The sequence below is a fragment of the Sebastes umbrosus genome, chromosome 21 (genome assembly GCF_015220745.1).
Source record: "Sebastes umbrosus isolate fSebUmb1 chromosome 21, fSebUmb1.pri, whole genome shotgun sequence".
Taxonomy (NCBI): domain Eukaryota; kingdom Metazoa; phylum Chordata; class Actinopteri; order Perciformes; family Sebastidae; genus Sebastes; species Sebastes umbrosus.
The window spans coordinates 4,462,679-4,478,242 of record NC_051289.1 but is presented as its reverse complement, the minus strand read 5'-3'; the positions used below and the strand labels follow the sequence as shown (position 1 = coordinate 4,478,242).

General features: G+C 42.0%; 1 protein-coding gene across 4 annotated transcripts in view; it reads left to right on the top strand.

Moving 5' to 3' along the window:
- Window positions 1-15,564, top strand: part of LOC119480558 (dipeptidyl aminopeptidase-like protein 6) — a 239,993-nt gene that overhangs the window by 204,787 nt on the left and 19,642 nt on the right. For all 4 annotated transcript variants that reach the window (XM_037756936.1, XM_037756937.1, XM_037756939.1 and 1 more), the window contains 3 exons: window positions 1,224-1,276; window positions 2,151-2,232; window positions 7,967-8,087. In XM_037756936.1, coding sequence (XP_037612864.1) covers window positions 1,224-1,276; window positions 2,151-2,232; window positions 7,967-8,087 — 256 coding nt within the window. The remainder of the gene's footprint in view (window positions 1-1,223; window positions 1,277-2,150; window positions 2,233-7,966; window positions 8,088-15,564) is intronic.

The following is a 15,564-nucleotide window of genomic DNA, read 5'->3' as shown; positions in this document are numbered from 1 at the left end:
TCGCTCCGGAGTTAACACACACCACACCGGGAAACCTCTGTTGGTTTTGAGGAGCTGCAGCACTTATTCCTACACAAACCGCAACTTCAAATGAACATTCACTTGATATTCTCAAAGCTAGACTAACTCTGTCTTTTGCTCCGCTGCACAAATTCGCCGCCGCCGCTCTCTCTCTCGCTTCACCACTCACTTCCCACGTACACGCACACTCTGCTATTCTCCAAACAACCTACGCTACTCTTACAACAATAGGCTCTAGAGTGGGACATTCGCGTTATCACGTAGGCCATCGTAGTTCTTCGACATGCTTGACATACGGGAGAGGTTGCAATCTGCAACCTCACTACTAGATGTCGCAAGATGTGACACGCTTGACCTTTAAGCCAAACTATGATGTTTTTTTACTAAACCAAACCCAGTATTTTTGTTGCATTTTTTTTTTTACAACGTTAACACATGTTTAAAACTGTTTAAAACTGCAACCGTAATCCAGGAGGAAATAGTTTTCCCTCGAAACATAATTGGGAATGCAGTTTAGCTGTATGGGAACATCTTTTTGTAGGACACAGGGTTGTTATTTTTATAAGACGTGGAGTGAAATACAATGGAAACCGTAGCAGCTTACAATTAAATAGAAGAGAGCCAAATATGTTGATGTGGAGAGTAACTAAAGAGTAACTTAACAGTTGACTGAAAGGTAATGATCTCTGCCCTCTCTGGTTGAAAGTGTCAAGGCTGTTTCACGTGTAACCACACCCATCAGGGATGTTACGGTGTACTGACACACCCTAGAGAACAATTGTACATCACTGCAGCACGGTGACACGTTAAACCACTGGAAGTCACTTTAAGGGGGTTTTAAGTTACTCTTTAATAGACCTGAACACCAATATAAGCCAAATAAATACAACTATAACAATATTTTTGTGCTATCCATGTTCTAGATTTTTTGGCAGAACTTTCTTTTTTTTTTACAGAATTACCCACTAACAGCTCACCTCTTCAACTTTAATTTCAAAGAATTAATTGTCAATTTCTAATTCCATTTTTCTCTTTTTTAACATTTTCATAGAACTATGAAGTATGTCCTACTTAACTGTGAATCGCATTGATTTCACTAAATACAGTAACAGAAAAAAGAATTCAGATGTCAAGGTGAAACTTCAACCTGTTCGGAGTGAAGTGATCTGACGTGAATCCTTTCTTGCTACCTATTCTTCCAGGTGTACCAGCATTCTTACACGGCCTTCTACATCATCTGCAGCCTGGATACTCCGTAAGTGGGCGGCTGGGTTGCATTGTTCCATTTATATTGTATTTCATTTCATCTATATCTCACCTGACCTCACTGCCTGTGACTCTGAAAGCATCTCATTCCCACCTGTTCTAACAACTGCTCTCCTACAAAGCACCTGTGACATCAAGTACACCTCCAATTCTCCACCACTCTGTGAGGTGAAAGGGTTATTAAGTAATCTGTGACCTCAGATGGCAGCAAGGTGTGCCTTGACATCTTCAGATCTTACATCTGACCAGTTAAAAACGCCTGAAGAAAGGACAAAGCACTCTTTGCTGCAATTGAACCTCTCCTTTGTGTTAAAAAACACACGAAAGAGCTGAAAATATTCAATCTCACTCCTGATAAACAACACTAAAATCATGACACATTTACAAAGCAGTATGTTTAAAAAGCCAGAACTTGTAGCACTTGATTAACTGGTATTGATCAGCAGCCAAGACATATTATTGCCAGTATGACAACTCACTTATTTACCTTTTAAATTACATCCACACCAGGTCACAGGTTACAGCACAGTCAGCAGCTCTCGTGCTTAAATCCATTTGCATGCTGCCACCCAGTGGTGGCGTGCAAAACAAAAAACACCTCAGCTGATGACCTCATTCATCCTCAGCTCCAGACAAAGACATAGAGGCAGTGGCACCTCTAATTCTGCAGCTTGCAGTGCGCAGCACTTTCCCCAATAAGGAGAGGTGACACCGTTATAGAGCGCTGGTATTTATGGATACACTTAAACCTTTGTTCTCGGTTGTGCTACATTTGTTCTTCTCCTGCAGCAGCGCTGGGAGCAGTCAGTCACTCTGTGCACTTCTATCTGATAGCATTGTCTCCTCTTGTCTGTGCACTCCAGGGCGACGTGGAACTTGAACCCTCCAGAGGTGCGAAATGCTCAGCTGCAGTACGCAGGCTGGGGACCCCAGGACCAGCAACTGGTAAGAACTACAATACCCATGAAATCCCCTAGTCCCATCTCAGCCTGCTGAGCAATGATGTTTTGAGGTTAAAGCAGCAGCAGGCAGAATATTTTTGGTATCATTTGGCAAAAAGTGCATAATAACCTATCAGCATATTGTATTCAAGTGTTCTGAGAGGAAACTAGACTTCTGCTCCTCCTCATGGATCTGTTTTCAGGCTTTAGAAAGCTAGCCTGTGACGGGAGACTTTGGCCAATCACAGGTCATTTTAGAGAGAGAGCGTTCCTATTGGCTGTTCATTCAACAGAGGCAGCTGTCAATCACTCATAAACTCCGATCAAACGGTCAAACTAGGCAGCACTGATCAAATATGAATGTATATACTGTATATATACAAACAACATACTGTATATACTGTTTTCAGAAACATCTTGTAGTGTATTTCCTCAACTGATCTCAACATGGCAGCAGGGTCACAAACTTTCTCATTTTACAGCTAAACAGTACAGTAAGATGTTTCTGAAAACATATGAGGTGAGAAATAGGCACGAGAGTAACAGAATATTGATTAATATTTGATCAACGCTGCCTAGTTTGACCGTTTGATTGGAGTATACTAGTGATTGACAGCTGCTCAGAGACTACAAGGCCCAAGCTCGGCTCTGATTGGTTGTTTTCCTCCGGTCTGGGAAATCTTGCAGATGCCATTAGGAGGACACCAGAGGACACAGAGGCACATGTTTTTTTTTACCTGTCTCGTGCTCTACTGTCAGGATTTAGAGGGACAGTTTTATAAAAAATAACTTTTATTTTATTATCATATTTGCTCCAATCTGCCTACTGCTGCTTTAAGATTCTAACCATCTATATTGTCTAAAATATAGCCATTGGAACTGGTCTTTTATGTGGAGCTTTGTCTTTGTCTTTAAGGGAATTTATTGCGGCCCCCTAATGGGAGGTTGTTGGAATGAGTGATGAAAGAGGTGTAAAAGGTGCTTGTGTTTATGTTTAAACCTGCATTCATTGATTTTTTTTTCTTTTTTGGGCTACTTGGGTGCAGCACAACAAGCTGTGAACACAACACTGACAGATCATCATCTTAAAAAGTTGATAGTGTATATGTGGGCCACAAAATCAAAACACTGAGGTGAAAGATGCTAAAGCGCTCTGCAGAGTGATAATTCTCTGGGGATTCATCACTACGGTAGACACCGTTTACATACGTGTGGTCATTTGATCTGTAGTTAATATAAAAAATGTTCTATTAGAGCAGCTGTGAGGTTACTTTGTTGGCAATTATGTGCATATGCCAATGTCAACCTTTATATAGATGCCAAATCCTTTGAAGGATGCAGCCCATGAAGGTGGGTCAATTACATAGAACAAAACTAATGATGCATTCAAGTGTCTCTTGTCAAATTACAAAGTCAGATATTTCAGGAAATTAACCTTAAACGGCTGAGTAAATATCTGTGTTTTAAAGGGACAGGTTCCATCGTACCTGAGGTTGCAGTCGAGATTGTGACATTTCAATTGCACACGCAATTGACGACTGGCAAACTTCCATTAACCTGTAACCCCCTCTGATTCATAAGGCTGCTAACGAGGACAAACCGTGGAAGTTTATGTCTGACATCCGTTATTTACGCCCTCTATTGGCTTTTTCATTGGTCCACTTCATGTGATAGATTTACCAGTGATTGATGACCCCTTGAAAACAAATACCAGATAGATACTGCATGGTCACGTTACATTCTCTGACTTTTACGAGCTGTCCAGGTTTACCTGAATGCTGCATTTCATTGACCAACTGACCAGCTCACAAAGGGATACTGAGTGCAGCAAAGGATTCAAAGGTTGTCCTCCAAATTTGGTGGATAGTGAGCTGCATTTCCTGGCCACATTTAGAAGAAAATGTGATGTGGAGAAGGCCTTTTTGGTCTACAAATAACGAGGAAATTTAACAGAATCCAGCCATAGAATTAGGACTCTTTATATTTCAGAGGCAGCCTTTTCATCAAGTTAATGAAATAGTATAAGTTTGAGTCCTTGAAAGCAGCACACAGAAACTGTTTTGTCCCTCAGGGTGCAAATCATCCTAATGATTCACTGAGATATCCCAGTAAACACATTTCAAATTAACACTATTGTTTGAATCACAAGACGCAATGGTCCTTTGCAATTCTTCCAAGATGAGTCATTTCCCACCTCCATCATCACACAGTCGAACTTGTCAGAGCATTAATGAGCTTCGGCGTGTTGGTTTGCGGGGCAGACAGACTGTAAGTGATAACATCCTGCAGCACAATGCTATTAATTACCTGTTATCTTCTCAGTGGATTAATTAACGCAGTCGCTAGATTGATATAGCCTCAAGTTTCCCACCATTAGTCATGAAGTGGTTTTACTTCCATCAGGCGAGTTATGTTAGCGTGAAACTGAGCAGCAGCTGGTTTCCCTGAAGGTTCGGATGTCCTCTGTCAAAGAGGTGGAGGTTGAAGTGAGAGATGTCCGTCAGCTAAAACAAGCAAACGCAGTGTGCAAGCCAAGGCATGTGTCGTCATATTTAGACATCTAATATACATAAATCAACCCACCTGCGATCCTGTTCCCAAAGCCCTTACGCACTTAATTAAATCTCCTGTACTTTCCCATAGAGAATGAGCACATATTTACACTCACAAACACAGCTGTCCAGCCACATGTTAAGCTATTTGTTAGGCTAAAAAGTCAGTGTAATTGGGTAAATAAGTGGCGTCTTATTCTCACTGAGATACGTGTCTGCACAAAGATGTTTTGTACCGTTTATTTTTCTGTGTAAAGCAAATCCCCCAGTGAATGGAAGAGCTTGATGATCCCTGTAGACAGCTAATCTTCAACATGAGGCAGACACACGTTCACACAATCTAAGTTTGGACGCTCAGCCCCAGAAGGCCTAACCTCTGTATTACATTAGAGAGAGAGAAAGAAGGTGTGTTTGTTTGTGTGTGAGAGAGACACCGAGAGACAAACTGTAAGACTTTGTCCAAATCACCCATGAGTACATTTTGTCCCTAGTATGGGTCAACTTCCTATAATGCATCTTGATAGCATCTTTAGACCATCCCCACCTTGCCTACACTCATATTTTTCAAACTAGGGTGACCATATGTTCAAAACCCCAAACCGGGACCCTTAAGTGTTCATGCGTCACGCACGTGCACATGTATGCGCTTATGCATGCACCATAGGCGTTTTCATCAGGATGGGGAACAACCTGAAGAGAAGAAAGCTGTTGTTTTGTCTCCCAAAATCCATCAAAACATTTGAATACTGTATAATAACTCAAAACAAAAGGATTGCATTGGTGTAATATATGGATTGATTGTCAGATACCTTTTAAAACAAAACACAAGGTATTTTTCAGTGTGCACAAGTGCAGGCCGCTGGCTAAATGGCCGACCTTGACACATTCTCTGCCAGCTATTGTATATTGCTATCTGAGTGTCTTAATAGGATCTATTTATAACCACACTTCGCCAATTCCCTGGTGTGTTTTTGGTGCAAGAGTGTACAGCCATGCTAGTGGCTTTGTGAGGTAAGCTAAATTCTAGCATCATCCTGCAGTGTTGGCATGCCGAGGTTTGCATGTTCACTGTCTTAGTTTAGCATGTTAGCGTGCTAAATAGCTCTAAACGCAAAGTACAGCTGAGGCTAAAAAAATTGGTGGAGTGCACCTTTAACACCACCTGAGTACACATTAATTTCACATTTTGGAGGTGTTTCCTTTAATTTGTTAAGTTTACATTCTCCTACTTAAACAGCACCATAGTGTTCTTGGTGAAGAAGTGAAAATTAATGAATATTCTCATTGTGTTCGTGCAATCTCGTTGCATGGCATCGTTCTCACCAGCCTAAAGGCCAAATCTCAATGTACACACACAGACTTTGAGGTGCGTTCCCGCAAAGTCCGTGAGGGTTTAGGGCTGTCCCACTGTCAAATCGTCTAATCTTTGAGGGCTCTCTCACAGACATGTTGAGCCCTTTATAAACACTTCCCATAAGTCCGCATTTCTGCAGACTTTGCTTGAGGGAATTCCCCACAAACCAGAGCGTTGTGACGTTAAACACAGGGTTACCATGGTTACCATGGGAAGCCAGAACATTAAGGTTTTAAGATAGTACATAAAAAAAACACATGAAATGAGACGAATGCAATAAGACTATATCACACACCTGGTTTATTCAGCAACCATTTCTTTTAATTTTGCTTCATGAAGTTTGGTAAAAACAAATAAATAGTTTTTTTTCACAGTTACCTCTAGTCTCGTAAGACAAGAGCCTGGAAGATGTTCAAATAGGTAGTAAAAACGTAAAATAAAACCCCCAAATCGGCATCGTCAAGGTAACGTGATATGTCAAGTCCCTGAGGGTTCAGGGTTTAAGGCCTTAGGGGGGGACATTGGGATTGGGCCAACAATTGTATAATCTCGTCCAAATATTTTCCCTGAGGATAAATGTGGATCCCAGCCATCACTGGCAGAGTTCTACCTTCCCTCAGAGAATGGGGCCAGGTCTTCTCTCTGAGCTGTGGCCTACATTAGCTTCTATACAGGGACTCCATCTGCTCCAAAGTGACTCCAAACCACATGGGCCCCCAGCTCGTGTTTCCTCAAGAGGAACTAATTCGATAGACTCTGTGTTACCTTCAAGGAGATGGAGGGTTTGCTGGAGAAACTTTTAGTTTTTAGATTAGTGTGTATGCTAAACGCCACATTGCTGAGTCACAGTGTATAGTAAAATATTGAAAAATGCTAAATCCATGTGGCAGGTTCTTGTAGTGTAGTATTGATCCTTTTTACAGTGTAGAAAGAAGTACACAAATCAGCATTCAGCATTCGTAGACTTCTACAGTATTGGATTTCCTGCTGCACATCGCCCCAGCATTTAGACCTCCCAGAGTGAATATTTTTTGGAGAATCATTCACAAACTGATACCATGATAGCAGCTCGGGGCCAAGAGATTCCCTAATCCTTGAGATCCTGAGCAAACCCTTTTCTGTAATAGCCTGAGATTGATTTCAGCATGGCATTAAGGTTGTAACATTTTAAAATTCCAGCCCCAAGAGCCGCCCGCCCTATCACGCTCACCGTGGGTGCTGATGATCTATTATTCTCTGTAATGAAAGGGTTGACCTTCAGTTATCTTGAAAGCCCTGCAGGCCTGTAGAGGAGAGTGTCAAAGTCAGAATTTGGTCCCAAGGTTTGCCATCTTTAACAGAAATTGAAAAAACTTCTTTTTTTCTCTCTTTTCCTTTTGTCGAAGTCTTTGGTTTCCCTCTCATAAAAAAGGTGATATTGCCAAAATGTGCACTCTCTTGTGTGTGACGGGTGAAAAAGCACCATGCTAATGTGTGTTTCGACCCCTGGGTTGATTTTAGCTGTGATAGCATGACTTCTGCCTCACCCAGGTCTCCCACCTGCGATAAAACATGTCAGTATAAATACCAGACTCTACTCAGGTTTCCTCTTGTGAGTGATTATAATAATAATGCAACGGCTTATTCACAATAAGGAAATTCCCTGTAGGAAGGCTGTGAGTCAGGGTCAGCTACATATCAGCGTCCGTAAAGCTGGAAGGGATCCAGTGTTTTGCAGGATGGGAGCTGCTTGAAAAGAAGCTCTTATCGTGGGTTTTTTCCAGTTTGTCTATTATTTGGCCTTTCCAAAATGTGATTAAAATGTATTTCCTTTCTTTGTCTGGCTCTTGTAGATCTTCGTTTTCGAGAACAACATCTACTATCGCTCCAGGGTGGACAACCGCTCCATTCGCCTGGTGTCTACTGGCAAGGAGGGCGTCATCTTCAATGGGCTCAGTGATTGGCTGTATGAAGGTAAGGCAGGAAAAAAATGTTGCCATTGAAGGAAAAATTTGATTTATGGGGAATTACACTTATTTGCTTTCTTGCTCGATGAGAAGAATTATACCACTTTCATATCTGTCTGTTGAATATGAAGCTAGAACCAAGGCCTATTGAAAGAGGCTGGGACACAGGTTTTGGGGTATGGGGTATAACACATGTGTATTGTAACTGGAGCTGCGCTTGTGTGTTGCGATTGGTTCAATTTAGGCGAGTGCAGACCAGGTTTTACTGCGAATGTTTTGTACCTCAAAGATACGACGTGTTGATGACGCATGACGTCTCCTCTTTCCACCCTCCTTCGCTAGAACCAGGAAACATTTTCCAGTATTTATGCTAAGCTTATGTGCCCGTCTTCTATTTCCTGTATTACCCAAAATGTTGAACTATTCCTTTAAAGTGACAACATGGCTTTATGGGGACTTTTCTGTAAGTATATCTATGTATACTTACCCCCAGAGGTATTTAGCCAGGCATTACTTTGCAAGGTTTTCAGACTGGAAATGGGGGAATGGGTAGCCTGGCTTTTGTCAACCTGCAGCTCCAAAGCTCATGAAATAGAGACTCCAGGAAGTCACCGCCCCCAGCCAAGAAATAGTCCCCCACATAACCCCACAAAAATTTGCAAATTGTATTTTCTACAGTTTGATTTTTGTATGAATTAAACAAACGAGGTGCTGATGAGCAGATTGACAGAGCCAGGCTAGCTTTTTCTACCCGTTTCCAGTCTTTATGCTAAGCTAAGCTAAGAGTGTATTATACATTCTCTCATCTAACTCTTGGCAAGAAAGCAAATTTCCCAAAATGTAGAAGTATTCCGTTGATCAGGTGACCATTGCCTCTGAAGTCACTAAAGGCCAATGGTGCCCAACCTCAAAGTAAAGACCCCTCAAAGGGGTCATGGCGTGATTTAGAGGATAGGAAAGAAGACAAAACAATGTATTTTTTCTGTCTTTTTGCTTTGGTTGAACTGTCACCAATCATATATGCAATATATAATATAATATACAGACAAAGCTTCATTTTAAATCGCCATAAAAGGTAAAAAGGTTCAGAACTACTGACTATATAGAATAGGTAACCTTTAAGTGAAAATATATAAAGTGAACCTCTTTCTTCACTCTATCCCATTACTTTAATTTGAACACTCTGCAGTTACCCATGTATTAGCGAGTAATGACATGAGACAGTATGCCTCCCCAGCGGCTGCATCCACATTAGTATTTTTGGCGTGTAGCTCTTGATTTCTTGCAGGTAAATTAAGAGTGGAAAGTCTGTCAATTTGCTTCTGCTTTACACAGCCCCCCGAAAATGAATGAATGTTCTACATCAGTTGATTTGCATTAATTCAGCGCCGCCGTATGTTGAACACACTCTGATACAGATGTCACGGTGCTCTCTGAGCGTCAACGCCACCGATCAAAGCTCACCTGTATGCCTCGCAGTAAAAAAAAAAAAACAGGGCCGGCTGCTGTGTTTGAGTTCAACTAATGAATTTATATCTGCTGCGCTGGGTGCACTCTCTGCTCCAGTGGAACTGTGTTTTAATAACAGAGCGAGAGGGAGTTGGGGAGCGGCAAGCACATAAGATATAGAGATAGCAGAAATAGAGACAGGCTGTGATATACTGCAAGATGTTAATCCTCGAGTGACACTATAAAACAAAACATATCTGTTTGATACTGTGAATGGCTGCCACCTAGGAGGCCTGTGAGGATTTAGAAGCTGTGACGCAGAGGTTATCTGAGGTCGCCGGTGCACCAGGACAAGAGCTATGTGGCTGTTTCCTCTCCAGTGCTGGCCTGTTTTTATTTAATTTTGTCAACCCACGCCTCCTCTTATCTCTGCATTAGCCTGGCTGACATTTGAAAGCGCGTCCATCCTTCAAGAGCAATATCCATTCTCAGCCATTTAAACATTAATCAGAGTGTTATTGCAGTGTCTGACCCCCCCCGACTCATATTTATTTATACGCTGCTGAAGGCCTCATCATTTATTGCAGGATAAATCTTTCACTGAGAGATAAAACACAGAATGAGCTTCATAATGTTGAGATAAAAGTGAACAACACAATTGTATTTTGTTTATTCCTGCACATAACGTTCCACTAGATCAGGGGTCTCAAGCTCGCGGCCCGCGGGCCAATTGCGGCCCGCAAGACGATATTTTGTGTCCCCCACCTTGATATGAAAGTTTAATGTTAGTGGGCCCGCAAATTTTTTTTTTTTTTTTCTTTATAAAGTTTTTTTTTGGGGCATTTTTTCATTTTTATTGAGGACAGTGGATAGAGTCTTGAAAGGGGGGAGAGAGAGAGTGGATGCTGAAAGGGCCACAGGCCGGATTCGAACCCGAGCCGCCGCGGTCAGGACCAAGTCTTGTTACATGAGCGCCCGCTCTACCGACTGAGCTAACCACGCGCCCTCGGCCCGCGAGCTTTATGTGAATGGCAGTTTGCCGTGGAAGGTCCCTTTGCTGCGCGAGCCCGAGCTGAACGAACCGACCAATCACAGCGGGGTATGTGGCTCCCGGGGGCGGGCCAATCACAGCGGGGTATGTGGCTCCCGGGGGCGGGCCAATCACAGCGGGGTATGTGGCTCCCGGGGGCGGGCAATCGGCCGGGCTTGATGCAAGCAGAGAAACATTTCACAACAACTATGGCGGCCCGTGTAACATCGCTTAAGCTTGATTAAAGCTTGATTTATACTTCTGCGTTGAATCGACGCCGCAGCCTGACTCCACCTCTCCAGACACGGAACTACACGTCGCGGCGACGCAGACCGCAACAGCTGTGATTGGTCCAGTCTCTCAGCGATGCTGAGCGGCCAGGACCAAGTTCTACTTCTCTCTGCCTCCATCTGTTCAATGTTTGTTCACACAGATCCACTCAGATATATGTTCTCTTCTCGGCGTTGCAGTAATGTCAGTAAAAGTTCTGTGGTTCAACAGTTATTAGCTCCAACTCCGCTCAGTTTCTGTTTGGAGTACAAGAAGAAGAAGAAACTCATAGAGACGCCGCCAACTAGCGGCTTGGTGGTGTAACTGCAGAGCAACACAAACACAGCAGGCACAGCTTTACTGTGGAGTGACACCAAGTGGAATGAATATATATCATGTCTTTTTCAAAGCCTGCAGTGAAGAGAAAGGCTGGTGACGAGCACAGACAATTTCAGGAAAAGTGGGAGACGCAATAGAAGCCATGTTCAGAAGAACCGTTCATGTTCTTCAATGTTCCATTCATGTTCAGAAGAACCGTTCATGTTCAGAAGAACCGTTCATGTTCTTCAATGTTCCATTCATGTTCAGGACAGTTCATGTTCAGAAGAACCGTTCATGTTCTTCAATGTTCCATTCATGTTCAGAAGAACCCATTCAAGTTAAAGAACTGTTAATAATGACGTTTGAGAAGATTGTTTTTTTTTTGTGGAATATCTGATGCGGCCCAGCCTCACCCAGACTCTGCCTCCAGCGGCCCCCAGGTAAATTGAGTTTGAGACCACTGCACTAGATAGTGTGATGCGATGGCATGTTGAGATTCTTCCAGTCCGTTTCATTATCTTAAGATATCATATTGTAGAATATTTGGTGCTTATCTTTACTTTTTTTTTTTGCCTGTTATCATGAAATATTTACTTATCCAATTCAAATTAATTCAAGATATCAGACATCATTTTAATTTGAGATATCATACAGTAAGCCTATCTTAAATTAATTACATTACAATTAATATTAGATTATTATTGAGATACATTAATATTGTATTTAAGGAAAAAACTAGTAATTATTAATCATGGTTGCTTTGTTTTTCTTTAGTAGTTTGCTAGTTAAGTATAGTTCCACTCAGTTGGCAGTTTATTGGGTGCACCAAAGTCTAATCATAAAGCACTGTCCTTAATACCCACATTAAAGTATATGATGTTCAGATTTGTTTTAGTATTTTAGAGAGGTGTTGATTTCATGGTGAGTTTGGAGACTGTAGTTGGTGTTGCAGTTGAACTATATGGGGTTATGGGCATTTCTATTATTTTGTCCACCCCATTTCTATCAAAATGGTTAAGCTAAATAATAGTCAAGTTGAATCAACACCAATGAAATGAGGGTACGCTTTAGTGCAGGATTGTTGTATTAGACTGCATTAGTTTTAGCTAGGTGTACCTAATAAATTGGCAACTGAAATCAATGAGGATAGAATAAAGTCAAACCATTTTTTTAAAGGTGCTCTTACGAAATTAAGAGCATTTCTATTGCCTCCACACGGCTCTCAACGTGGCGACTGCTGAGCCAACAGCTTGCAGCTAATGGTGCTAACAGCGTTAACAGTGCTAACAACGACAACGGTGTTAACCTGAGGGGAACCAAAGGGTGGGTGTTACTCTTCCGTGATGACGCTGTCGGTCGGGAAAGCATTATCAGCTGTAAAGGCTGTATGAGTGCAGTGCACAGCGGCAGCCGTGAGCTAGCCAGTGGGGCATGATCACATGTGAGAAGCTCGGATTACAACACGCATAGAGGGAGGGCGACTTCATTCTCTGCTCTGGTAGACATTACTTCTCTATATCTTTACATAGCAAATAGCTGTTTGCTGCTATCTTAATGCTCTGAATATGGTATAGAAAACCTTTAAATGTTTTTAAAAGTCAGAAATGTTGCAAATCACAAAGTAAGGAAAAGAGGTTGGGGTACAGTAAAAACACTAAACATAATGTAACTTAATTACAGTATAACTTCTTCCCCTCAAAACATACTACTTTACTTTGATTGACAGGCTTAAGAGCTATTAGGATACATATGGTCAAAAGTATGTGGACATTCTTGTTGTCTGGGGATGTTTAGTTTTTTTGCCCTTTACTTCAAATTAAGGGAAAACTTTATGCTACATAATTGAATGATATTTCCACTTTTTATGCTGTCTCCTGTTTCGACTTGACGATGTCCCCTGTGCACAAAGCCAGTTCCATAAAGACGTTTTTTTTTTTACCTGCACACAGCCCTGACCTGAACCCCGTCCATCCAGTACCTCATACATGAATTGGAACACCGACTGTGAGCCTTATCAAAGGCCAACGTCACTGACGGTCTTGTGGCTGAATGGAAGCAAATCCCTGCAGACAGGTCCCTGAATATGTGGAAAACCTTCCCAAAAGAGTGGAGGACGTTATAGCAGCACATTGATGCCCATCATTTTAGAATGAGATGTCATATATGATATAATAATGTTCAGGTGTCCACAACGTTTTGCCAAAACACATTCCAAGTAGCTGATGATGATGATTTGATTATTTTTATCTGGTATTATTTTTATTTTTGCTAATACACTAAAATTCCTTTCATTTCTATTAATGATTACTCCATTTAGAAAGAAAAAAAACAGTCTGTAAGCCTGTAAATAGATTTGGCGCTGGCCCAGTGGTGATGCCATCATCTGCAGGGGAGCTTAGAAGCAGCGCCAGGTTGTGTAATATTTACATTCATCAGTGGGACCGTAAGGCAGCAGATTTTCCAATGCTAATGACTCAGGCTCTGCTCTGGCCAAGGTCAAGCTGAGGCTCAGACTGCCGCAGAGGAGAAATGAGGTCTTGAGCTCTGTCTGTCGCTGAGCGGCAGATTTGATGCTGAGGGGTGAAAGGTTGGCAAATAATCTCCCGGGCTTGAATATCCTCTGGCTTGCATTGCTGTCTTAATCCATGAGTGTGTGCGTGTGTGCGTGTGTGTGTGTGTGTGTGTGTGTGTGTGTGCGTGTGTGTGTGTGTGTGTTTGTAGTGTGCATGCAGGAGAGACATAAAGAGACGGGAGGAAAAAAAAGTAAAATTAAAGAGACGCAGCCAAGAACCCCGTCGGCTGTGTGTAATAGTCCAAAACGCCTCAGGAGAGTCTCAAGTGTTCTGTCATCTGTCGGCTGTGTGATTATTGAGGCTGTACTGATACTGACACATCCTGCAGTGTGACGCAGCCCGAGGAAACAGCTGTTTATTGGGCTCTGGTGCGGCGAGATAAAAAACCCGGCGTCGCTTTGATTTGACTCATGTTTGCCCCATAGATGTTTGGCTAGATGACTGTTTGCATCGCGAGGCTTGTTCGCAGGGTTGTGTCTGTTTATCGCTCTGTTTGTGGCTGAGCCTGCGGCGCCCGGAGTAACCACATAATCAACACTTGTGCGCTGGAAACGGAAAGATTAATAAAGGGACTAAAAATGTTGTTTTTTAGTTTGGTGTGAATACAAGCTGAGACTGATGTGAGACACAGAGTTGGAAATAGCTTTGTGGAACTTTTTTAGTGCATCAAAGCAGCCTGGAGATTGTCACAAAAATCTGGTGTGGGAAATTCAGTGTCCGTCTTCTCAGCGTGCAAGAAACTTAATGATGTTTTGTAAGATAGATACCAATATCTATTTCTGTGATATTGTCATTGTATGATACTGAGTTACTGGTAAACACAATTGTCTTGTTCTGTTCTCCACAAAACTGTGCATTGACAGTTATATCAACATAAATAAAATCTTTGGGGCTTGCATTTTGAATTATCTGGAGAATTAATGGAGCTAAATGCTTGCAGGTTAGAAATAAATATCTTTTATTGCCTATCGATATACTATTAAACGATCGTGATTCAAGGTTGTGGTGGAAGAGAGATTTGTTTGTAAAAGAAAGGGAAATACCTTGGTGATTGGGGAAGGAAACAACATGCATGGCTGTACAGTCAAAGGAACTTGTCCCCAAGCTCCAAAAATGCTGTATCCTACATTTCCCATGATGCATATCAATAACGTCTTTGATTTGACCCCTCCCCTGCCTCTTAAATGTCCTCTCCTTTTAAAGCCCACAGTTTGTAAAATTAAGTTTATGACATTATTCAACTGTTTTCAAAGGCTTAGTAGGACCTTTTGTGACGAGTAAACTTAACTTCATAAAATTGATGTCCCCCCATTTGCTCTTTTTTTGTGTGTCTAAGTGGTTAATGGGGACAGCATTTTTTTTTAATTGGTCCAGTATATAGGGATAACATTGTAACTTACAGCCACGAAAGAACTGCTAGGGCAAGTGAGCAGCTTCAGCGTAACGTTACGTTTACTAAAAGTGCTTCTTTTTGCCGCCAACAGGCTCAGATTGTTAAAATGTTTTTCTTACCTTTCGCTTGATCTGGTCTGTTTGTTATTGTGTCCAAGTCCAGCTCAAGGAGAAGTCTCTCTCTCTTGTGGAATCTGAATATTGTGCAGCAACAGGTCCCACTCTGTATGGCATTCTTCCTCTGTGGGTTAGAGCACCCACAGGAGCACCTCCTGTCACCCAGGCTTCACGGCCTTGCAGTAGCTGGTTCACCCTCCTGAATATTCTACGTTGTCTTCCGGCAACACGTCACCTCAACAGATTTCAGAACGAAACTTCTCCTTTAACGAGACTCTTTCCATAATGTTGTCCGACATTTATAATAACAATCAGAGCCTGTCAAGGTCAAA